The 25,874-nt window shown below is 45.3% G+C and overlaps 1 protein-coding gene across 1 annotated transcript in view; it reads left to right on the plus strand.

Annotated features, from left to right (window-relative positions):
* Positions 1-25,874, plus strand: part of TACR3 (tachykinin receptor 3) — a 41,156-nt gene that overhangs the window by 14,566 nt on the left and 716 nt on the right. Inside the window, exon 4 of the mRNA XM_053403928.1 lies at positions 22,673-22,869. Within this exon, the coding sequence (XP_053259903.1) occupies positions 22,673-22,869 (197 nt within the window). The remainder of the gene's footprint in view (positions 1-22,672; positions 22,870-25,874) is intronic.

A 25,874-nucleotide genomic window follows, 5' to 3' on the forward strand; every position in this document is an offset into this window, starting at 1 on the left:
TGGTGTGACGACCGATGTGCATCGCTGCCTTGCTGCTCCAAGGACCAGCACAGGACAATGATAGCGAATGAATGGCTTTTGCACTGCCTCGTCCTTTTGCCCTTGGGATATTTAATAATACAAAACGTGTGATCGGATGGCTCCATGTTGTGGGTTTCCTATTTCCTTCATTCTGCTTCTCTGTGTTGGCTGCTGCTTGGAGGAATAGGAAACATAGAGAAAGGCTGTGTACATGCCATGTGTTTAAAAGCACCTTTTAAAGCCCAACAGCTGTGCCACAGCATTCTACACTAGCCACAGTTTCTGGACCAGCCTCCAAGGCAGCCCTACATAAAATCAAACTCGCCCTTGATATTATCAGTGCATGGATCATTGTAGATAAATGGTCTCTGTCCAGTTGGTGTGTCACATTTATAGGTACCTTAAGCTTTACGCTGGTAAGTGGGAAAGTAGGAGATGATAGATAGATAGATGATAGGTAGTTAGTTAGATAGATAGATGATAGATAGATGATAGATAGATAGATGATAGATAGATGATAGATAGATAGATAGATAGATATAGATAGATAGATAGATAGATAGATAGATAGATGATAGATAGATGATAGATAGATAGATGATAGATAGATGATAGATGAATGGATAGATGGATAGATACAGATAGATGATAGATGAATGGATAGATGGATAGATAGATAGATGATAGATGAATGGATAGAGATTGATAGATGATAGATGATAGATAGATAGATAGATAGATAGATAGATAGATAGATGATAGATAGATAGATGATAGATAGATAGATGATAGATAGATAGATAGATAGATAGATAGATAGATAGATAGATGATAGATAGATGATAGATAGATAGATAGATAGATAGATAGAGATAGATAGATAGATAGATAGATAGATAGATAGATAGATAGATAGATATAGATAGATGATAGATAGATATAGATAGATGATAGATGATAGATAGCTAGATAGATGATAGATAGATGGATGGATAGATGATAGATAGGTAGGTAGATAGATAGATAGATAGATAGATGATAGATGATACGTGTGTGTGTGTGTGTGTGTGTGTGTGTGTGTGTGTTTGTTTATACTTATAGCTAACTGAACAGCCTGGCTCTAATAAATCCACTATGATAACAGGATGTCAGTATCCTGTCTTCTCTGCTGTCGGTTCTGACTTCACTATGGCTTAAAAAAAATATTCTAAGCACTAATGAAAGAGCTCCCAATGGCCTTGGTTAAAATGATGATGCCATTTATCAACCTGACTTTCATCCATGACATTAATGAAGTCCTGCTTCTCCCTGATTGAGCGGGTACTGCCTTTTGCATAATGTATGGCCTGAAATGTTTGGCTGATGGGTTTCCCACCTCCTTTTTATTTTTTCAGTCACACTGAAAAGAACCATGGCACTTTCAATTTCAGGTGTGACTGTTAGCATCTTTTCTGATTGCACAGGCATTTGAGGACCGGCTAGAGGACAGTGTGCGCCTGTTCTCAGGGGGGAAGCTGTTAAAACATACAATATCTGCCTCTCCATCTTGTTGTTTTAATAAAAATATTCTTACCAGCTGTCAACATCTGAGATGAGGGAGATGAGGGAGAATACAATCTAAAATAAATAAAAGACGTGTGGCCTGGATTGGCTGTATCTGAGTTACTGGCATCTCTATAGAAGGTTCTGGAGTGAGTGATCACAGACCAGATCCAGGTGCTCTTGGAAGAAGCTGATTTTTCTGGGTCCATTTCAATTGGGGTTTAGGCCTGGTTTTGACACAGAAACTGCCTTGGTCACCCTTTATGATGACCTCTGTCAAGAGAGAGATAAAGGAAACATGTCCCTGTTAATTCTTTTCGGCTTCTCAGTGGCTTTCGATACCATCAACCATGGTATCCTTCTGGAGCAACTCTCTGAACTAGGAGTGGGTGGCACTGCTTTGCAGTGGTTCCAGTCCTACTCCCAGAGGGTGTTACTTGGGGGGTGTTTTTCAGCCCCATGGAACTTTCAATGTGGGGTTCTGCAGGGCTCAATTCTATCGCCCATGTTGTTTAACATCTACATGAAACTGCTGGGTGGGGTTATCCGGAAGTTTGGAGTATGTTGTCAGCGGTATGCTGATGACACTCAGCTCTATTTCTCCTTTACATCTGCAGGTGAGGCAGTGGAAGTTCTGGACCAGTGTCTTGCCTCAGTAATTGACTAGATGAGAGCCAACAAACTGAAACTCAATCCAGATAAGACTGAGGGTGGGTTAGTGGGTGGTTTCCTAAACCGGGTGGGTGGGAGATCACCTGCTTTTGATGGGGTTACACTTTCTCTGAAGGAGCAGGTCTGTAGCTTGGGGGTACTCCTCGATCCTTTGCTATTACTTGAGGCTCAGGTGGCCTCAGTGGCCTGGAGTGCCTTCCAGCAGCTTCGACTAGTGGCCTAGCTACACCCCTATTTGGACAGGGATAGCCTAACTACTGTTGTCTATGCTTACCAGATGCAAAGGACTGCCTTTGAAGTCGGTTCGGAAACTTCAGCTGTTGCAGAATTCAGTGGCCAGGTTGCTCACCAGAGCAAGACAGTTTGAGCGTATTACACCAATCCTGGTCCAACAGCACTGGCTACCAATTAGTTTCCGGGCCCAATTCAAAGTGCTGGCTTTGACCTATAAAGCCTCAAACGGCTCAGGACCACAATACCTCAAGGACTGCCTCTTCCCATATGAACCCACCCAGACCCTGAGATCATCTTCTGAGGCCCTCCTTCGTGTGCCTCCTTCTCAAGAGGTCCAAAGGGTGGCAACACAAGAACAGGCCTTCTCTGCAGTTGCTCCCCATCTGTGGAAGTTCACCTGGCGCCTTCATTATACACCTTTATGCACCAGGCAAAAACGTTCCTTTTTAACCAGGCCTTTGCCTGACTTGATCTACTTCCTATACCCTTTTTAAAATGCTGGCTCTCTGGGGGAGGGCGTTTTATTGGGTTGTTGTTTTTGTTTTGATTTTATGTATTTGATATTTATGTGAATCGCCTTGAGGCCTTCAGGTATAGTGTGGTATAGAAATAACAAGAACAACAACAACAACACAGGTTGTGCAAAGAGGAATTGGGTCACACCAGTATTTCTGTGCCTAGCACAAGAGGGAACTGGATGAGCCATTTTACTACCTCCTTTTCATTTTGTCAGTGAAACTAAGAGGGTTGAAAATGCAGAGTATAGGATTAACTACAAGACAAGACATGGGAGAACCTGTAAATTCCAGCTTCTCCAGTCTTAAGTCCAGTTCTTAAACCCTTGTGAAAATTCAGTAGTACTTTAGAGTGATATTGACATATTCACCTATTCCCTACTTCAGAATCCCAGTCAGAAGGATTACTTACTGTTTTTCTGATTGCATTTTTATCCTGCCTTTCCTCCATGGAGTCCAAGGTAGTACACATAATTTTCATCCTCCTCACAATCCTGTGAGGTAAATTAGGCTGAGAGAATTGGACTGATCCAAGGTCACCCCGTGAGCTTTATAGCCAAGTGGGAATTTGAACCCTGGTCTCCCAGGTCCTAGGGTATATCTACACTTACCTTTTCTCTGTGCTTCCCAGGCATGGTCCACGCCTCAGATCTCTGTGTCTGAGGACTCTTTCTTTTGCTCCAGAGCTTTCCCCATGAAGATCTACTCTTTAAAGCTGAATTGGAGCCAAGAGCAATCCACAGAAAACCCAAATTACCAATTCAAATCTCTACTCCTCCCCTTGCAGTGGTGGCTGCAGTGCTGATAAAGGGTTGCCGGTGGGCAGTGTTTTTATGTGCCAGATTAATTTCTGCTCTAGTAACTGAGATTGCTGGAGCATTGAGCACCTTGTACAAAACAAATGCTCTCTCCTTCACCCTAGAACTATTTCAGCAGCAGTTTTTCTGAAGCTTGATGCCAGCTTAATTGTGTGCAAGATTTAGTTGCAACCTTCTGCTGTTTAAGAGCGGTCAAATGTCATATCTGAGAGGCAGAAACCTACTTTGGTAACTGAATGTCAAAGCTATCCATATTGCATTGATACAAAAACATTTGGAGCACATCTTCAAAACTTTAAGCTTGACCCAAAAGCTCAAATTCAGATATACAATTTGAAAAACCATTTTAATACCTAAATTCTCTTGTACTTATCCACATACAAGTTATAATTTTTCAATGAGTGAAATGACACATTTCTCCAGATTACTGATGTGGGATCCCCAACACATTGCCCACAGACATTGTGCCTGCTAAAATAAAATGTGACTTTTGCTCTCACTTTTCATTTTGGGGGTAGGGGTTGGAGCGATAAGGACATAAAAAGCTGCCTTATACCAAACCGGAACATTGGTTCATCTAGCTCAATATAGTCCACACTGACTAGCAGTGAGTCTCCAAGTTTTCAGACAAGGAGACTTCCCCAGTCCTATCTGGAGATATCAGAGATTAAACCAAAGACCTTCTGTACACAAAGCAGATGCTCTACCACTCAATTATGGTCCTTCTCCCCCAGCAAGACTTGTCTGCTCTGATCGTGTTTTTGGTCTTTTATTTGTTTTGGGGGTATTTATAATGTGTTGCTTGTTTTGCAGTGGATGGGTGGGTTTTTAGCATCATCAGTGTCCCTCTTGTAATGCCAAGAGGTTGCCCTGGACTCAGAATGGTTGTTGACCTATGCAGTAAATCAACACTCATTTGTCCCAAAGAGCAGATCACTATGCTTAATATTGAAGCACAAGGAACGAGAGAGAGAGAGAGAGAGAGAGAGAGAGAGAGAGAGAGAGAGAAATCAAAACTGGCTAAATATATGCTGAAAGTACCATTCTGGAATGCTACGTTTAGGTCATTAGCATGGTCTGTAAAGAGTGAGAATGGGAACACCATGTACCATGTCATCCATTAAAAAGCTTCCCATTATCTTCAGCTTATAGGCTAAATGCTATAATGAAACAACAGCCAAATCCTTTACAAGGCAATTTTCTAGGTTGGTGCCACCATCTCCTTTTCTGTTAGCAAGAGTCCTTCTGCTGCTAAGGATCTGTCAAAGGTCTGGTGGTGGTGATAAAATGAGAAATCACTCGCTGTGCCAGACACTGTAAAGAAGAAGTGCAGAAGAAAATTTATTTGAAAGCAATGCTCAGAACAAAGAAATCTCTAAGGATGCAATCCTGCATATGCTGGATGTATGCCCCATTGAACACATTGTAATGCACTTCGTGCTAAGCCCAACCCTGATATGTGACCCAGAAGAATAACATGGTGGATGGTTTCAGAAGCTTCTGTAAGGTGTGGGAGAATGATCAGGGCAGCACTTCCATTGCCCAAATCACTCACCAAGACTATTGCCATTCCATGTTGTTGTTGTTTAGTCATTTAGTCGTGTCCGACTCTTCGTGATCCCATGGACCAGAGCACGCCAGGCACTCCTGTCTTCCACTGCCTCCCACAGTTTGGTCAGACTCATGTTTGTAGCCATTCCATAGCTGCACCTAAAGCCAGACTAAGATGGATTCAAGAACGAACCGGAGCACCACCTTAAGGCTTTTAAGAATCACTCCTTCCTTCAAGGAGGCATGAATCACCTCCAAGGTCCAAACACCCTACCCTGATCTCACTGATTTAGCCAGCCAGGGCAGGGAAGCAAACATGTGGAGGGCTTCATTGCTTGCTCCCATGCTGCAGAAGTTCCACCAGAAAACAAGGAAGCTGGCACAAGTCATGTGATGACAGAGACAAGCTAAAAGTACAGACCAAGAGTGCTTTTCTACTCTAGTTGCCCCTTCTTAGTTGTAATGTCTCAAATCTTCCATTCTTGGGCAAGGTGATTGAGCGAGCGGTTGCCGAACAACTCCAGGCACGCCTGGAAGAAGCGGACCATTTGGATCCCTTCCAGTCGGGATTCAGGCCTCATCATGGGACTGAAACTGCCTTGGTCGCACTGGTTGATGATCTCCGGCGGGCTAGGGACAAAGGTGAGAGCTGTTTCCTAGTTCTGCTGGATCTCTCAGCGGCGTTTGATACCATCGACCATAACATCCTTCTGGACCGTCTTGAGGGGCTGGGAGCTGGGGGCACTGTCATACAGTGGTTCCGCTCCTTCCTCCTGGGCCGTGTTCAGAAAGTGGTGGTGGGGGATGAGTGTTCAGACCCCTGGGCTCTCACTTGTGGAGTGCCTCAGGGTTCTGTCCTCTCCCCTATGCTTTTCAACATTTACATGCAGCCGCTGGGAGAGATCATCAGGAGGTTTGGGCTGGGTGTTCATCAGTATGCGGATGATACCCAGCTCTACCTCTCTTTTAAATCAGAACCAGTGAGGGCGGTGAAGGTCCTGTGTGAGTGTCTGGAGGCGGTTGGAGGATGGATGGCGGCTAACAGATTGAGGTTGAATCCTGACAAGACAGAAGTACTGTTTTTGGGGGACAGGAGGCGGGCAGGTGTGGAGGATTCCCTGGTCCTGAATGGGGTAACTGTGCCCCTGAAGGACCAGGTGCGCAGCCTGGGAGTCATTTTGGACTCACAGCTGTCCATGGAGGCACAGGTCAAATCTGTGTCCAGGGCAGCTGTTTACCAGCTCCATCTGGTACGTAGGCTGAGACCCTATCTGCCTGCGGACTGTCTCGCCAGAGTGGTGCATGCTCTGGTTATCTCCCGCTTGGACTACTGCAATGCGCTCTACGTGGGGCTACCTTTGAAGGTGACTCGGAAACTACAACTAATCCAGAATGCAGCAGCTAGACTGGTGACTGGGGGCGGCCGCCGAGACCATATAACACCGGTCTTGAAAGACCTACATTGGCTCCCAGTACGTTTCCGAGCACAATTCAAAGTGTTGGTGCTGACCTTTAAAGCCCTAAACGGCCTCGGTCCAGTATACCTGAAGGAGCGTCTCCACCCCCATCATTCTGCCCGGACACTGAGGTCCAGTGCCGAGGGCCTTCTGGCGGTTCCCTCATTGCGAGAAGCAAAGCTACAGGGAACCAGGCAGAGGGCCTTCTCGGTAGTGGCGCCCGCCCTGTGGAACGCCCTTCCAGCAGATGTCAAAGAGATAAACAACTACCTGACATTCAGAAGACATCTTAAGGCAGCCCTGTTCAGGGAAGTTTTTAACGTGTGATATTTTACTGTATTTTTGGTTTTTATGGAAGCCGCCCAGAGTGGCTGGGGAGGCCCAGCCAGATGGGCGGGGTATAAATAATAAATTATTATTATTATTATTATTATTATTATTATTATTATGCCTGAAGAAGACTTATAAAGTTCACTGGCTTGCCTTGAGCAAACCACTGGTTCAGATCACAGAGCCAAACCATGGTTTATCGCAAGCCGGTGGGTTCCCAGAGAGGATATTTTGGCTGCTTTGTTCCCCCTCTGGTGGTGCTGCTGTGCTACTCTGAAGAGAAGCCATTGTTTGGCTTAGCATGTCATCCAAATTTGGGCTCAGTTTGTCTCCTCCAGGAAAACCACAAGCTGTAAATCCATGAACAAAGCTTTGGTTACCACTCATGGTTTGTGTGGAGCAAGACAAGCAATAAACCCATATTTACCTGAGGCAGCAAATTCTCTTTTGGCTGGCTCCAGTGATCAGCAGTGCTGCCAACAATCTTCACATATGCTTGGGAGTAGTTTCTGTACCTCTAGCTGAGCAGATTCTAGAATTCTGGATGCAATGGGTTTTTCCTCCTTTCAGTAGCCTAACACTGGCGAAAGAGGAGAACCCAACGCAGGACTTGCTTTTGCTCACAGATCTTTCTGGCAGATCAGAGCTAGGATTTATAATAACCACTTGCATCTCCATTTCTTGTTCCAAACATCCAAAAAGAAAGAGCATTTTTTCAGAAATCTCATCTATATTCTCACAGGCATCTCTAATTTGAATTAAGCCTGTTAACGTCAACTTTCCTGCCACTGCATACTATTTATTTAACCATCCCACTACTAAAGGCAATGGAACACATTTCCTTACACTCTGCTAACGGAATAGCAATTAATTCAATTTCCAGCTCTTAATTTAACACTAAAATTGGGAGGGCAGAAGGTCTGTTGATATCAAACTTGGTAATAAATGGATTTAATGCATAGCAATGTAGATATGCTCCCACACCTTGACTTTCCCTGTGATTCATTCAAACCAAATGACTTCTCCCAAAGAACAGAGGCCTCTTCCAAATAAATGGTGTTTTATGTGTCAAACAAGTTCTGTCTTTTCACTCTTATTTTTTTTTTTAATGGGGTTCTCTTATCAATATTGACAATTGCTTCATGCAGCTCAGAACCAAACTAGAGGTGGCATCATTCATGCACTTAGCAATTGCATGGATTGATAGTGGGCAGAATATTAATTAGGCTGCGGGAGCTGAGTCTCAAGTATCCCTGCATCCATGTTATTTTCAAATAGAAAAAGATAGGTGCTTCTCTGCCATTAGCCTTTGCAAGCATCCAGTATTTCATTTTGGGCCATCAATTCCAGTTTCCGTGCAAAGTTTACTGCGGTTGTTAAAAGGCAACTCCAAAGGACAAAGAAATAGTTTATTGCTGAGGTGCTTGGAAAACTTGATAGCATTGCAATTTTGTTGTAATCCTCTTGAGACCAGTGCCAGATTTACATATAAGTTAAACAAGCTGTAGCTTAGGGCCCCACTCTCTTAGGGGCCACCAATAAATGTAAAGGGAAAAAACCTGGATGTACGTTTCCAAAATATAAGATAAAAAAAACAAATAAAATAAAACCTACATACAACAACAGTGTTTTGTGTTGTGTAGGCTCCTATGATGTCAGTAAAGGGCCCCGCCTGCTAGCCTGCTCCCTAAAATATCACTGGTTTGCTCATTTCTATATATAGGGTGCCTACATTCTGCATGTGCAAATGGCTTTAGATACCTATTAGGTCCATAAATTACCATATAGCCTATGTTCAACACAAAAAACAGTGACAATTTGTTGTTGACAAAGGACAGCTGGTCATATAAAGGGCCTCATTACCTTCAGTAGCTTAGGGCCTCATCAAACCTCAGTCTGGCCCTGCTTGAGACCAAGACCCCTTTGATAAGGATAGCTCAATCAGTGTTGTGAGAGGGTTTGTGGTGGTTGCTCTTAGCTTTGCCCGTGATTATGCTAAGAACAGAAAAATTCTGTTCTGTGACATAAGAACATAAAAAGAGCCTGCTGGATCAAACCAATGGCCTATTTAGTCCAGCATCCTGTTCTCACAGTGGCCAACCAGTTGCCTGTGGGAAGCCTGCAAGTGGGACATGAGGGCAACATCAGTATGCCCACCTGTGATTCCCAGTAACTGCTATTCAGGTGCATATACTGCCCCTGACAGTGGAGGCAGGACATAGCTGTCATGGCTAGTAACCACTGAAATACCTTTCCCCATCTGTGCTCCTGTTTCATTCTTCCACAAGAATGCCATGTCAGGGGTGTCAAACAATGTTCCCTAATGCAAACCATGCATCCCATCTATATTCCAGGCAAATGAAGAAACCTCAGATCTTCTTCAGGGATCTATGTAGCACAATGCCCTTACTAGGGCAAAGGGAACTGCTTGCCAATCACTGGCATTTGTGTGTCGGCTCCTCTTCCACCACCACCTCATTCTCCTCAAATTAGAAACTGGATGTCATAGAGCTGGAAGGTGGGCAACATGGGGGCCTTGGCCTAATTTCATCTGAGGAGGAAGGGTGTCAGAGAGGAAGGGAGTGGCAGAAAGAGAGAGAAAGGGGGCGTCCTTCTGGATCTGCCCTTTCTTGCCATGGGAATGACCTCCAAGGGAATGTGACAGTCGATAGAAAAGAAGGTCCCTCACCTCTGCCATGGTGCATGTTGAGTCTATGGTCCCATCTGCCCTAAACATTTTAAACAATATCATGGCACCTTAAATGATCATGGCTTCACCCAAAGCACCTTTGTTAATGGGGCTGAGTTGAAAGAGGACTCCCTGGGCTACAGTTCCCAGACTTCTCTGGGGGGAAGAAGAAGAAGAAGAAGAAGAAGAAGAAGAAGAAGAAGAAGAGGAGGAGGAGGAGGAGGAGGACGACGAGGAGGAGGAGGACGAGGAGGAGGAGGACGAGGAGTTTGGATTTGATATCCCACTTTATCACTACCCTAAGGAGTCTCAAAGCGGCTAACATTCTCCTTTCCCTTCCTCCCCCACAACAAACACTCTGTGAGGTGAGTGGGGCTGAGAGACTTCAGAGAAGTGTGACTAGCCCAAGGTCACCCAGCAGCTGCATGTGGAGGAGCGGAGACGCGAACCCAGTTCCCCAGATTACGAGTCTACCGCTCTTAACCACTACACCACACTGGCTTGAGGACTTGAGTGTTGAACCACTCCAGGAATTTTAGCTCCTCGCAATTCTTGGCACCTTTAACAAACTACAGTTTCCAGGAAGGATAAATATTGATGGAAAGGTGCACTCATTTATGCACTTTTATAGATTTTCAAAGTGACACGTCAGGTTGCTGGATAAAAATTAATAAATTATCTGCTGATTCCTTAGGATAAAGCAGAACTTGGGAGAAGCTGGTGAGAAACAGCCAGACTGATCACCAAGGGCTTAATCATATTGATTGATTGACGCCATATGCCTGCCAGCTAAATGCAAGGAACAACCTAACCCACTGGGAACGGAAGAAATGGAGTGGAGAAATGCAATTTGCCGTGAAAATTGCTGGATGATTTATGACAATATAATAATAATTTTGCCTGTAGTACTGGGTACTGTTTTTCAGTCCACTAATGATGCCATACTATAGACAAGTCAGCATTTCTGGAACGTAAGACAGATAAAAGGTTGAAAATGGGACAGTGGCATCAGAGCTGAGCTTAGAACAAAGTCTGGAGTGGCTGTTTGTTACCTGGTGTGGCCGTGTGCCCTACTCTGCAGAAGGCAGACTTCTCTTTGAAGAGCTGTCCACTACAGGTGTAATTTAAAGATAAAGAACCCAAAACCAGCAGCTGGACTGCAGACTGAGCAGGCACACCATCCACCTGATCCCAGTCTTCCCTACTTTGGAGTAACAAAGGAGTGGAGTCTTTAGCAGAGGAGTCACCACTTCCTAAGCCCTGCTAGGCTTGTCCAAGTCAAGGTGCAGCATGGGTAAAATCACCTAACCATCTATTAGGAAGACCCCAGAGCCTGTGCTACTGAATGTATTTACAGATGATAATACAGACTTGATAAATCCCTGCTTGGCTAATTTTGTAGCTGCGCGTATGACTATTGCCAGCTTTTGGAAGGACCTTAATGGAGCTGATTTAACAGCATTGTGTAAAAGGATTTGGCAGGTAGCCCTAGCAGAGAAACTTACATGTACACTAAGAATAGCTAGAGGAAGTAAATGCAGAGAAAAATTTGCAGGAGACTGGTAGAAATTTATTGCTTATGCAAATATTTCAGACAACGAAAGGAGAGTCCCTAGGGTGTGTGCCAATATATGGATTTGTTAAATGTTTGTCTTCTTCTTGTTGTTGTTTTTGTAACCCTTTACATTTATTCAAAAGTTTTCTTCACAAAGAAACATCTTCATATTTTTGTTTCTGAATTTGTTCAATTGGTTAAGGTCCAGATTTTGTAATGTTCTTTCCTCTCTTTAATTTATTTTTATTGGTTACATTTGTTATACAACTTAAAAATAATTAATAGTGTTTTTAAAGAACGAAAATGGGGTGGCTTTTCCATTTTTTATCCTCGTTTGATTTTCTTTTGCTTTTTCAAATTTTCTCCATCATTGATTCAGAAAATAGTTGTGCAGTGTCAGGGCTTGCAGATCTTTTTTTTCCCAGGGTGAGAAGGCATCTGGGAATTAGGGGCTTTGGATCCAGAAATCACAACCTTCCCCTGTTGCAATCCTGAAATGCCCCACTTTTGCTATTACCACCTGCAGAGAAGCCAGGACAGTGCAACTATCATGATCCCTGAATCCAGCAGCTATCTAGACACAGAGTCAGAGTTGACTGCTGGAAATCAGCAAACCACTGCACTCAAAGCTGTCAAACAGGAGCCCCCAGAATAAATTCCCAAGCCACCAGGGCCTCTGTGATGAGAGCCTGGACCCTATTGGGCACTTTCCCCTAAGCCTGAGGAACCAGATGCCTCCCACCAGCAGAAGGCTATGGATAGACAAAGCATTCCTGTCTTCAGTACAGGGGGTTGGCGCTTTAAAGCTCTGAAGTTCTCCATTAGCAGATAGAGTCTGGAGGAGATAGTCAGGAAACAGTGACTTAAAGGCTCCCAGTCTGCTCTGGACGAAAGTTGGAGCAAGTTGCTCACTTGGAGCTATCCATGGTCCTGAGCAGCCTTGCTGCTTTCCCTGTGGGATCTAGCATTGGACAGCAACAGATCTCTCTCACACACTTTGGAAGTCCATAGGATTTCACCCTTAATTCAACATTTCCATATGTTTTTATGTATAACAGAAGGCTCGTTCACGTGTTACTTTGAACATAAGCACAATCTATCTCTATAGATGCACACAGATGCTGATTTGTAGAGCTCAGCTAACAGACACATAGGTACGCAAATTATACCCTCATAGAACACCCACAGTGTTGCAAAGCCACGCACTTTCTTCCTTCTTTCATCCCAACCTCTTCTATGTTGCTGTCACCACACAAAGTTGGCTCTTGGAGATATTGCCATAGACATCTTTGCCTTCCATTCTTCTTTACCTGCATCATATTTCCTTTCAGTTACAATCCACCAACTACTGCAGCAATTGCATTTAGGTGCTATCCAATACCCACTGACCTGGAAGAAAGTCCCATAGATAGAATTGCACTACTAGTAGTGCAAAAAAAAGGTGATGTGACATCATCATGTTGAAAGACCCCACTTTCCCCAAGGGCAGGAAGGATGGGAAAACTCATAATGCAATCCCATAATGTTTAATAATGCAAAACATGTGACCAAAGCAGAGAGGAGGAGCAAAGTGTGAGTGCTCAGTACTGAGGTCATGTTTCCTTCTTCTCTTTTATGACTAGCAGCTGGAATGGAGAACCTATGTCTCTCTAGATTTTGTTAGATTCCAGTCCCTTCAGACCCAGCCAACATGGTCAGGGATGATGAAAGAGGGAGTCTTGACAACATCTAGAGAGGTACATGTTTCCTATTCCATTTTAGCATCTTCAATCTGAAATGGACTTCAATGATAGGGAAAGAAGCCGTCCATGAACAAAAGCAAAATATTTTCTCTTTAAGTATATGCTGCCTACTCTTTACAAGGAAATGTTCTTGTGTTGGGAGAAAATGCAATAAATAAATGCACACTGTTAAAATGTAAGTGGTAGTTATTGCAGTAGGAGGAGAGCTGGACTACAATTTTCTATATTTATAGGGCTAAAGTAGCACTGAGGAAAAGCACTAGTTTTATTCCTCCCAGAGTGCAGTAATAAAGCAGCTAGCATATTTGCAAAGCTTAAGCAGGGTCTGGTCTGGTTTCAAATTGGATGGGGGACTGTGTGTTGAGATTCCTATCTTACTTAGACAAGTTGACCCTTGGGGTCCCTTCTAACTCTACACTTCTATGATTCTATCATTCTAAGACGCAGTTTTCCAAATCCTCCAAATTCATAGTGGTGAAGCAATGATTTGGCATGTCTTCAAACTTCTTGTGCGGAAATAGATTGATCATTGCAATTGCAGGAGCAATCAAAACAATAGAAACTCTTTTCAGTGGTTCCACACCTGACTGGAGTCCTTTCAACACTTTTATTTATTTTACCATGTCTTGTAACCATAGAATCATTTAAAATGTTAAAATCTAGAAGTACTATTTTCATCTTTGTACTGATGTTGTTTGACGTTGCTGCTTTTAGACTGTTTCATGCTGTTGCTGATTTTGTTTAGTTCTAATTTCATGGAGGTGCTTAAATTGCTTTAAACAATTTCTTGTTGTTGCTGCTGCTGCTGTTATTGTTGTTGTTGTTGTTAGTATTATTTATTGCAAACTACCTGGAGAGCATGTGTTGCTGAGCAGCATGTTAATATTACTGCTTAAGACATGCAACTGCACTTCCAGATAAATATTTAAGGATGAATGTTGGCTGACACATAGTAACCCCTCAAAACCAAACCTTTCCACTATAACTAATTTTTCATGTCTTCATTGATGGGAGCAATTATTTTTTACCCTCCAGCCACCTTGGAGGTTGCTGAGCCAAAGCTCCCTGTTGCCCCACCCCAAAATTGCCTACTGCCAATTTATTTTGACATAAATAATACTCATCTGTATCTCTCTTTCCCTGCTGCAGTTGAAAATTGGCTGGAGTATGTGTTGATGGCATCACAGAGGGTGGACAGATTTGGCCCAGTGGCCTTCAACTGCTGGTGCCCTACTTCAGTGTTTCCCAACCTTGGGTCTCCAGCTGTTTTTGGACTACAATTCCCATCATCCCTGACCACTGGTCTTGCTAGCTAGGGATAGTGGGAGTTGTAGTCGAAAAACAGCTGGAGACCCAAGGTTGGGAAAAACTGCTTTAGATGGTCAAAAAGAATGTGAAAATTAATGAACGCATGGAGATAACTCTAAATAAATGCACTATTAATTCTTGGATCACTAGCACTACCAATTTCAATGGTGGGGGTGGGGAGTATCTTTGTTTTGTCAGTTCTACATATAACAGAAGCAGATAATTATTATTTATTTATTTATACATACATACATACATACATACATACATACATACATACCCCACCCATCTGACTGAGTTTCCCCAGCCACTCTGGGCGGATTCCAGTCAAGTGTTAAAAACAGTATAGCATTAAATATTAAAAACTTCCCTAATCAGGGCTGCCTTCAGATGTCTTTTAAAGAGAAGATAGCTGCTTATTTCCTTCACATCTAAGGGAGGGCGTTTCACAGGGCGGGCGCCACTACCAAGAAGGCCCTCTGTCTGGTTCCCTGTAACCTCACTTCTCGCAATGAGGGAACTGCCAGAAGGCCCTCAGCACTGGACCTCAGTGTCTGGGCTGAACAAAGGGGGTGGAGACGCTCCTTCAGGTATACAGGATCAGATCTCTGAGTTTGCAGTGACATAGGACGGGGAGGTCACAACACTGGGGAAAGCATTCAGTTAACAGTTATAAGCAGGCTTCCATCATCCACAAGCTGCCAAAAGACATGACCCACGGGAACAACAAGACATGAACAAACCCACTTTTGATATTGTATGTCATGGCATTGTGGCCTCTTTGCTTTCAGGCATCATCCAAGCATACACACAGAGAAACTGGGGCAGCAAAAAAAATTAACACTGAAATAGGAAGCTGCCTTATACCAAATCAAAAGGTTGGTCTATTTAACTCAGTATTGTCTACACTGACTGGCAGCATCTTTCTGGGGTTCCACATAAAGCACAACCCCAGTCTTACCTGGATGTGATGTGGATTGAGCCTGGAACCTTCCACCACAAGGCAGATCCTCTTACCATGGAGGTACAGTCATAACTATGCCAAAGGGGAAAAGGATGCCCATTGCTAAATCTCTGCATTCACCTCCTCTACACCTCTCTTGCAGGGGAGGTGGGTGCCCTTGAAGCCATCCCAGTGCATCTTATTTTAGTGTCCATTCTGACAACCATCTTTTTAAAAAAGAGTATTGTGGGTTTCTCCTCATTTAAAGAGTATTTAATCTTTCCTTCTTGTTTAATGCATAACCTAGACCATGGGTAGGCAAACTAAAGCCCAGGGGCTGGATCCGGCCCAATCGCCTTCTAAATCCAGACCGCGGATGGTCCGAGAATCAGCTTGTTTTTACATAAGTAGAATGTGTCCTTTTATTTAAAATGCATCTCTGGGTTATTTGTGAGGCCTGCCTGGTGTTTTTGCATGAGCAGAATGTGTGCTTTTATTTAAAATGCAGCTCTGGGTTATTTGTGGGGCATAGGAATTTGTTCTCCCCCCAAATATATATATATTCTGGCCCCCCACAAGGTCTGAGGGACAGTGGATGGGCCCCCTGCTGAAAAAGTTTGCTGACCCCTGACCTAGACATTTTCTTTCTGTTCTATCCTTTGTGCTCCATTGAGAACCTCTGGTCAAGGAATTCCATATTCTGTTTATGGTTATTACTTTTGAAGTAGAGGGAAATGAATGAAGTTAAGTGTTCCTTATCTAACCATTCTCAAGAGGGTCCACTTCATCGCTTCATGTGTCAAGTCCTTTGTTTTATCCGTTCATACAGTCGCTGGCTTTTTGACCTGCTGACCCCCAAAGTGACTAGACAACAAACTTAAAACTAAAAACTAAAACTAAACCACACACAACAGCACAATAAAGATCAAGTAATGGAGAAGTGGAAGGTGGTATTCATTATGTGTTTGTGGTCTGTGAATCACAAAAGAGATCTAGCTAGCCATTCAGCAAGCCCAAATGCAGATAGTTGCTTTTTCTTAAATCACAGAAGTCACTAAACCAAGCGCCTTGAGATTCAGATGTAAATTCTGTGCGGGCAATTCCCTTCTCAAAAAACAATGTTTGCCACACCAGGGAGAAAGTGCCCTGCAGAAAAACAGCTGCTCACATTAAGCCTTGCAGGGACAGTAACTTGATGAAAACTAATTCAGTCTCTATCCTTTGGCCTGGTTCCCTGCTGGAATGCTTTGTGCTGCCTGGGGGGGGGGGAGGAGGATATTGGCACATGTTTGTCCCTGCTTAATACTCTGCTTTGCCTCTTCCCATTATCATCCATATGTTCAGAATGTTGATAGATTTATCTCAAATTCTAACAGCTGCAAATGGGCAACATTAATAATCTGGTGTTGCATAGAATAAAAGACGTTCAGGAGCTATTATGTCAAAGAGATTATTACACTGTGATTTTTGCCTATTTCCTACATGGAAGCTTCTGATCAAATTCCAGTTTAGTACAGGTGCCTAGCTATCTCTGAATATGATGCACATGTCATATAGTAAGACATATATGCTATCATTTGTGTGCTTGTTATCCCACAAACATGATATACTATGGGTGTGATGGGATGGTGAGCTGCTTGTGCGTAAAATCCTAGTCCCTCAGAGTTTGGCTAAGTCCACAAACCTCTGTCTGTGACGGAGCGCCTTAAGCATGGCTCCATCAGTCGCTCGTTGAATCGGACAGTGGGCGTTTACGGAACTTCTTCCAGCATAAAAGCTCCTTAACGGAAACGCGTCTTCTGGACTCTCGGCGTGACAGTTTCCGGCGAGGAGTGGGTGTCCCTACAGGAGGTCCTGAAACCTCCCCACTGTTTTCGCTTGAAGTGTCTCTGAGCCCTCCCTCCGACTCACTTTCCCTTGGAACTCCACTTCTCCCCCTGCTGGTCCCCTCCTCAGCTGAATGGTCTCTCTCACCCTCCGTGAGCCCTTTCACCTCCTGCGTCTCAGATGGCAGTTCCCTGACATCCACCTCCCCTCCAGGGCCCCCTTCACCCCCTTCCCTCCCCTCCTCTGCGGGAGGCGAGGGAGCAAAACCCCTGAAGGAACCTCCCTCATCTTCCGAAGTTTCGAACACTTCCCTCCACCTCTTGCTGTTTCCGGTTTCCAAGTACTCCTCCTCATCGGAGTCTGTTCCTCCTTCCAACTCCGATTCCCTGAATCCTTCCAGTTCCTCCTCATCGTCGGTGGTGCCAAAGTACTCCCTCCGGAACCTCGCTACTGGCTGAGGTTTCCTGGGGAACCTTTGGTGGAACGTTTCGATCAAGATCTCGTCACGGACCTCCTCTGCCGTCACCCAGGTGTTTTCCGACTCCGGTTCCCCTTCCCACACGACCAAATACTCCACCTGATTACCCTTCCACCTGGAGTCGATGATTTCCGCCACATGGTTGCTGCTTTCCCTTTCTTCTATGGCTGGCCCCCGTGTGGATACCCCTTCACCTTCCCCCCTATATGGTGACAGTAATGACCTGTGGAATACTGGGTGCAGTTTCATGTGGTTCGGTAACCGGAGTCTGAAAGCCACTGGGTTGACCTGTTGGATGACCTCAAATGGTCCCAATCTTTTGGGTCTCAATTTCTTGCAACCCCCCTTGAACGGCAACCCTTGGGTTGATAGCCGGACCTGACTCCCCACCCTAATGGTTTCACCTTCCCTTCTGCTCTTGTCTGCCTGCCTCTTATATTCTTCTTTGGCCCTTTCTAAGTTGAGTTGGAGTTGACGATGGATCGCTTCCATTTCTTCTACAAAATGTTCAGCGGCCGGGACACTCCATCTCTCCCCTCCTCCCCCTGGAAACGCCCTGGGGTGGCACCCATAATTAGCCAAAAAGGGGCTCATCCCGGTGGACACATTCTCTGCATTATTGTAAGCAAATTCCGCTAGCGCCAACTTTTCGACCCAATCGTTCTCTCTGTCATTGACATAACACCTCAGGTATTGTTGAAGGATACCGTTTGCCCTCTCCGCCTGCCCATTGGTCTCAGGGTGCCTGGCAGTCGAAAAGTTGACCTCTACGTGCAACAAGCTCATAAGTTTCCTCCAGAATCTGGACGTGAACTGTTTCCCTCTGTCGGAGACCACCCTCAAGGGGGCGCCATGCAGCCTAAAAATATGTTCTACAAACAATTTCGCTGTCTCTTCCGTCGTGACTGCATGTGAGCAAGCTACAAAGTGACCCATCTTAGTTAACAGGTCTACTACGACTAGTATGGCGGTTTTCCCCTGGGATTTAGGCAGATCAGTCATAAAATCTATCGATACCGCCTCCCACGGTCGTTCTGGTGTGGGTAACGGTTCTAATAACCCCGCTGGTGCCCGCCTTTCTCCTTTGGCTCTCTGGCATTGGTCACACCTTCTCACATACTCCCGTACATCCTCCCTCACCTTGGGCCACCAAAACTCCCTGGTCACCAACCACATGGTCTTGTGTTGCCCAAAATGCCCCGCTGTGGGATTGTCGTGCAGCTGTTTGAGTACTCTCCCCCTCAATTCCCCTTCGGGTATATATAGTGCCCCTTTGTAATACAATGCCCCGTTTCTTTCTTCAAAACCTCCGGGGTCTTCTCCCTCTCTCCTTAAACCTCTGAGCTTATCCTGGGCGTATTCATCATTTACCGTTCCCTCTACCAGTTCTCTTTGCCCCACCCAGGCCGCCCCACACACCCAGTGGTCCTCTGGGATAATATGTCTCTCTTCAGGCGCTCCCTCCCCCTCCAAATATTCAGGTTTGCGAGAGAGAGCGTCCGCTCTGATGTTTTCTGGACCTGGCACATAGCAGATTTCAAAATGGAATTTGGAGAACTCCTGGGCCCATCTCACTTGTCGTTGGTTGAGCACTCGTGCCGTTCTCCAATACTCCAAATTCTTGTGGTCCGTACACACTTGCACCTTATGCTGTGCGCCAATTAGTAAGTGTCTCCATCTCCGGAACGCTTCGTGAATGGCGAGTAGTTCACGGTCATATACGGTGTAGTTCCTCTCGGATTTGTTCAGCTTACGCGAAAAGAAGGCACACGGTCTCCATTCCGACTTATTGCTCCCTGGCTGAAGCAGCACCGCCCCCACCGCCCGGTCTGAGGCATCAGTTTCCACTCTCATGGGTTTTTGTAAATCCACATGCAGGAGCTGTTCTTCCGAAGCGAATGCCCTTTTCAATTCCTCAAATGCTTGCTCCGCCTCCGCCGTCCAAACGAATTTCTTCTTGCTGCTTAGACAGTCCGTGATGGGAGCCGTTAAGTGGGCAAAGTTCTTGATGAATTTACGGTAAAAGTTCCCAAACCCTAAGAACCTTTGCACATCCTTTTTCGTTTTCGGTGTCTTCCATTCCAGCACCGCCTGGACCTTGCCTGGATCCATGGCTAATCCCTTGTCTGATAAGCGGTACCCCAGGAATTCCACCTCCTTGGTGTGAAACTGACACTTCTCCAATTTCACCCACAGCTGGTTTGCTTGTAGCTGGCTCAGCACTTCCCTGACATCCTTTACATGCTGCTCCTCATTCTCTGAATATATCAGCACGTCATCGAGGAAGGCCACGCAATTCTTGTAGAGCAAAGGTCCCAGGACATGGTTCATGAGCGATTGAAAACAGGCGGAGCCTGATTGCAATCCGAATGGCATAACGAGATATTCAAAAGCCCCCAAAGGGGTGAACATGGTGGTTTTCCATTCATCCCCTTTCTTTATTCGTATCAGGTTGTATGCCCCTCTCAGGTCCAGTTTCGTGAATATCTTTCCCTTCCTCACCCTGGTCAAAATGTCATCAATCCTGGGCATGGGGAAAGTCACTGGTTCTGACACGGCATTTAGCCGCCGGTAGTCCACTACAAGCCTGGGTTTATCCGTGTTTTTTTTGTCCACAAAAAACACTGGGCTCCCCCCCACCGCTCTGGACTCTCTGATGAAGCCCCTCTTCAGGTTTTTATCAATAAACTCCCTTAACTCCTGCATTTCCCTGTCTGACATGGCGTACAGCTTGCCCACGGGGAGCTGGGCCCCAGGGACCAGGTTAATTTGGCAGTCAAAGTCTCTATGCGGTGGTAGTTTATCTGCTTCCCTTTCGCTGAAGACCTTGCTTAGGTCAGCGTATTGTTTGGGCACCTTCCCTTTGTCCGCCACTTCCGTCCCTGCTAGAAAGGCTTTTGCCCCTTCTGCCACCTTTCCCTCTCTGCAGTGTTCCAGGCAATGTGCTGACCCAAAGGAGACCACTCTCTGATGCCAGCCCACTAGCGGGTCATGCAACGCTAGCCAGCTCATTCCCAAAATGACGGGAGCCCCTCCCAGGGTGGCCACATTGAACGCTATCCTTTCGGTGTGCCTGGCCACCCTCATAACCATTGGGACGGTCTGTAGGCTAACTTCTCCTCCCAACAGCTCCCTCCCATCGATCGTGGTCACCTGCAGGGGGTTGCTTAAAGGGAGTGTCTGTATCTGGTGTTCAGCTGCAAACTCCTTACTCATAAAATTACAGGAGCTGCCTGAGTCCAACAGCGCCTTTGTCTTTAGTGGGTATCCGTTTGCCAGCTCTAGCAACACCTCTATTACTAGGGCTGGTCTTGGAGGTTCCGGAGTGGGCACTTTTACTGCTCCTTGGCCTGGCTGCAGTGCCCTGACGGTGGCAGCCAGGCGTTGGCTTTTACTGGCTCCTGGACTCCCTCCTCCTTCCCCCCAACAGCTCCTGCCATCCCTTGCCATTCCTTTCTTTGCGGGCAGACTCTGGCAAAGTGACCTGGCTGCTGGCAGAGATAACATTTCTTGGCGCTCTTTCCCTCCTTCTTCCTCCCTTCACTGGGATTTGAAACTGCGCGCGCGCGCACTGTTCCAACTTCCATCGGCTCTCCTGGCGGGAAACTTGGCTCTGGAATCTCTGGAATGCGGAAATCCCTCCAACACTCTCCTTTCCCCTCCCGCTTCTCCAAGGCTCTTGCCTCCTGGCGCGCTCCAATGGTCAGCGCTGATTTGGTCAGCTGGTCCATAGACTCCGCCCTGGGCGCCCGGGAAAGTTCGTCTTTCACCGCCGAAGAAAGCCCTTCTTCAAAGAGCATTTGAATGGGTTCCGCCGATAGGTCCCATCCCAATTTATGTATCAACATTGTAAACTCAGTCCAGTACTCACGAACCGATCGGCTCCCCTGTTTGCAAGCCATCAATTGTCTGCGCACCAGTCCCTGTTCAATCTCACTGGAAAACATCAAATCCATGGCGCGAAAAAACTTCCTCGTGTCCTTCAGCATTTCACTATTCCCTGCCATCAGGGGTCTAACCCAGTCTCTCGCCCCCCCTTCGAGATGGCCAATCACAAACGCCACTCGCGATGCCTCGTCGGGAAAGTCGTTAAACTGCAGTTCGAGAGCATACTGCATCTCTGTCCTAAAGGCTTGGTAGTTCCTGGGGTCCCCCCCAAACTTCTGCACCAATCCTGGCATCTTTCTTGCTAGTGTAGCGCCTTTTGCCTTTTCTGCATCCTGCGCCCTCCTTTCTTCTAGCCTCGCCGTTTGCAGTGCTAGCTGGACTTCCAACACCCTGTACCTTTCTTCCAGGCTTGGACCCTCTCCAGCTCCTCCTGCTCCCCCGGCTCCGGCTGGGTTGCTCATGATGCCTCTCTGCACAAGCTGCTTTCAGGGACTGTCCGATTGCTGTGATGGGATGGTGAGCTGCTTGTGCGTAAAATTCTAGTCCCTCAGAGTTTGGCTAAGTCCACAAACCTCTGTCTGTGACGGAGCGCCTTAAGCATGGCTCCATCAGTCGCTCGTTGAATCGGACAGTGGGCGTTTACGGAACTTCTTCCAGCATAAAAGCTCCTTAACGGAAACGCGTCTTCTGGACTCTCGGCGTGACAGTTTCCGGCGAGGAGTGGGTGTCCCTACAGGAGGTCCTGAAACCTCCCCACTGTTTTCGCTTGAAGTGTCTCTGAGCCCTCCCTCCGACTCACTTTCCCTTGGAACTCCACTTCTCCCCCTGCTGGTCCCCTCCTCAGCTGAATGGTCTCTCTCACCCTCCGTGAGCCCTTTCACCTCCTGCGTCTCAGATGGCAGTTCCCTGACAATGGGCAACCCAGTCAGATGGGCAGAATTATTATTATTATTAGTGAGTTTCTTTATTGGTTTCAGTGTTCTTGTATCGTGTGTGTGTGTGTGTGTTCCCTGTATTTTAGTTCTATTCAAAAAATAAAATTCAATGATTAAAAGACATTCATGTCCACACATTCTTCCAAAACTCCTCTCCTTTTCTGCAGGTGGTTAAAATGATGATTGTTGTCGTCCTGACATTTGCAGTCTGCTGGTTGCCGTACCACATTTATTTTATAGCTACTGGCATCTATGAGAACTTGGGCCGCTGGAAATACATTCAGCAAGTCTACTTAGCCACCTTCTGGCTTGCTATGAGCTCCACCATGTACAACCCGATCATCTACTGCTGCCTCAATAAAAGGTAAGATTGCCTCAGAATTCCGTGAGGCATTTGTGGCTGTAATTTAGGAATAACCTGTTGGACAATTGTAGGCATTTTCGTTTCGCTTATTCACATTTTCAAATCAAGATATCCTATTTCCTCTTGAATCTTGCGGTACTTTATATTTCAAGCAGAAGACTCCTTCAAACAGAGGGCAGGCCTCTGCAAAGCAGAGCACATGGCCACCTTGGCTTCTTGAGAATTCTTTCTGCCTGATACAGTACATTCTAGGGAGGAGATGCCGCTGGAGCCCACCGAATGATAAAGTAGCTTTGAATTTGCTAGACAGATTCCAATTCATGCTGTTTCACACTATCACCACTTCCCTTCTATCTACATAATGAGTAGGAACTGTGTGCCTATTTCGTTGAACTCAGGTGGAATCTACACACATATAAAAACTGTTCTGAAAATGCTTTCTTAAAGCATTTTTAAAAATACATTGAATTTTCCATAAGGCTCACCATTGCCATCTAGCGTCACATTGCATATTGCACTTAAAACACACTTAAAACATTTTATTTGCGGCTGTATAGCTGAATCCTCAGACACGGAGTGGCATTGCCATCTTTTTGGGGGGAACCTTCGCATTTGACACTTGGAAATTCAGCAGATGAAGGTTTGCTCAATATGACACCTAAAACGCTATCTATCCACTGCAGTGCAGCAGGGCGTGATTGGGTATTAACTTGGGAAATCAAAATTCAAATTCGTCTTCTGCTGTGAAATGTATCTTCTACTCTGATCTACTTCTTGGCTTGTTACGAAGCTGAAATGCTCCTCTGAGGTAGAATATAGAAATGTTACAAACAAATGCTAGGAAACAGTTCACCAGTTGACTTCCTGCCCGCCATGAGTTTTTAATGGCACAGGAGCACATTTTGCTTTAGTGATACTGTTAAATGCCAACGAGGAACGGATTGAATTATTTTTTTTAATTAGCAACCCTTCATGACTGAGCCTGATTACACCTTAAAGACTAACAGATTTACAAGCATATGCCACAATAATCTGTTCATCAATATGGTGCTACAAGACTCCGCCTTGTGTTTACTGTAGCAGACTGACACGGCTTCCCTCACCCCTGCCATATTATGCAAGATGCAATGGATTGCAAGATGTGTAGATGTTGGGCTTGGAACACAAAATGAAGTAGCAGAAAACATTGTTTACTTTCTGCTCCCTGAAATGTGAACTATGCTTTTCGATTCATCTGTTAGGCACTGGTCTGCTTTTTAATTCTCATCTGACTTTGATTCACCTGCTTTAACTCAAACAAAGCATTTTGCCTCTGGTGGCTATAGGAACACTAGTTAAACTACATTTCTCACCTTGTTTCAGTCTCAAAACATATGAATGGCATTATTAATACAGAAAATAATGCATCTGTCCCTGCCCAGAGCTTCTGTTATTGCCTACATCTGTAAACATGTTGTTGTTGTTGTTGTTTAGTCATTTAGTCGTGTCCGACTCTTCGTGACCCCATGGACCAGAGCACGCCAGGCACTCCTGTCTTCACTGCCTCCCACAGTTTGGTCAAACTCATGCTGGTAGCTTCGAAGACACTATCCAACCATCTCGTCCTCTGTTGTCCCCTTCTCCTTGTGCCCTCAATCTTTCCCAACATCAGGGTCTTTTCCAGGGAGTCTTCTCTTCTCATGAGGTGGCCAAAGTATTGGAGCCTCAGCTTCAGGATCTGTCCTTCCAGTGAGCACTCAGGGCTGATTTCCTTAAGAATGGATAGGTTTGATCTTCTTGCAGTCCATGGGACTCTCAAGAGTCTCCTCCAACATAGAATCAAACATACACAGTCCTTTGGCTTTTATCAGCAGGTCTTTACAAATCCAGATAACTAACCTAGGCCTTTATTGCAGGGGAGAAGCTAACCTGATTGTAGCTGGACTTTATGCAAAAATCACAGGGTGGTTTACAATATAAAAACACCGAAATGCATACCATAATAAGAAATGAAAACAATACCTCTGTTTAAAAGGCTATAGATTGTTTAATTAGCCAAAGGCCTGGAAGAAAAAGAATGTTTTTGCCTTGCACTTAAAGTTATGTAATGAAGACACCAGGCAAGTTTTCTGTGGGTGAGCATTCCACAAGTGGAGATCCACCACAGAAAAGGCCTGTCCTTGTTTTGCCACTTTCTAGACCTCCTGTGGAGGAGGCACACAAAGAAGGGTCTCAGATGAGGATCACAGGGTCCAGGTCACATAACTAGGCAGACAGACACCTGGATCCCTGGCATGCATCCAAAACAAATTGAATTTATTAAAGCTTATTGCAAGTTTATACCAGGAAATAGGCAATTGAATAATCGAGTTAAAAGCTTAAAGCTAAGAAACTCAATTGGTTAGCTTCACAGAATTGTTTCTTGAAGACTTTTCTGTGGTTACAGACTAATCAAAAACAGTTGACCAGTGGAGGTGACCTGCCCGCCAGGGATCCCATGCTCTCCTGTCCAGCACAAGGGCAGGAGACCAAGTCCAAGAGATCACACATACCTCATATTTATACGGTTCTTAAGACACTGGGGTTCCTTAAAAGCTAATGATAGACACTTCAGTATCTAATTGGTTCACCTAATTTGCCTCTTTTCCCTTAGTGTTTCCCTCTGGCACTCTAGATGTCTTGCACAAGTACACCCCAGATGTCCTCTACATGTCCTGTTCATTTCTCAGATATGCTAACAGGTCCCTAGATGTTTAACTCCCATTGATGAATGTGCAGACATCCATGTGAAGAGTGCCTTCTCAGTTAAACACTTCCTTGTTCCCTTTGTGCTGCTTGTTCCCCTTTCTCCATTCCCCCTTCGTCCCACAAGCCTGATTACATTTTCTGCCATAGTAACTGTACTACATATTGAAACACCGCCACCTCTCCCCACCATTTTAGGCGCCTAAGCTTGCAACATAATGCTGCTTGATATCTCCTGCAGTACAAATACATTGCGAGTGACTGGGTTTCTTTGCTTTCAG

Source organism: Podarcis raffonei, chromosome 9 (assembly GCF_027172205.1).
Source record: "Podarcis raffonei isolate rPodRaf1 chromosome 9, rPodRaf1.pri, whole genome shotgun sequence".
Taxonomy (NCBI): Eukaryota; Metazoa; Chordata; class Lepidosauria; order Squamata; family Lacertidae; genus Podarcis; species Podarcis raffonei.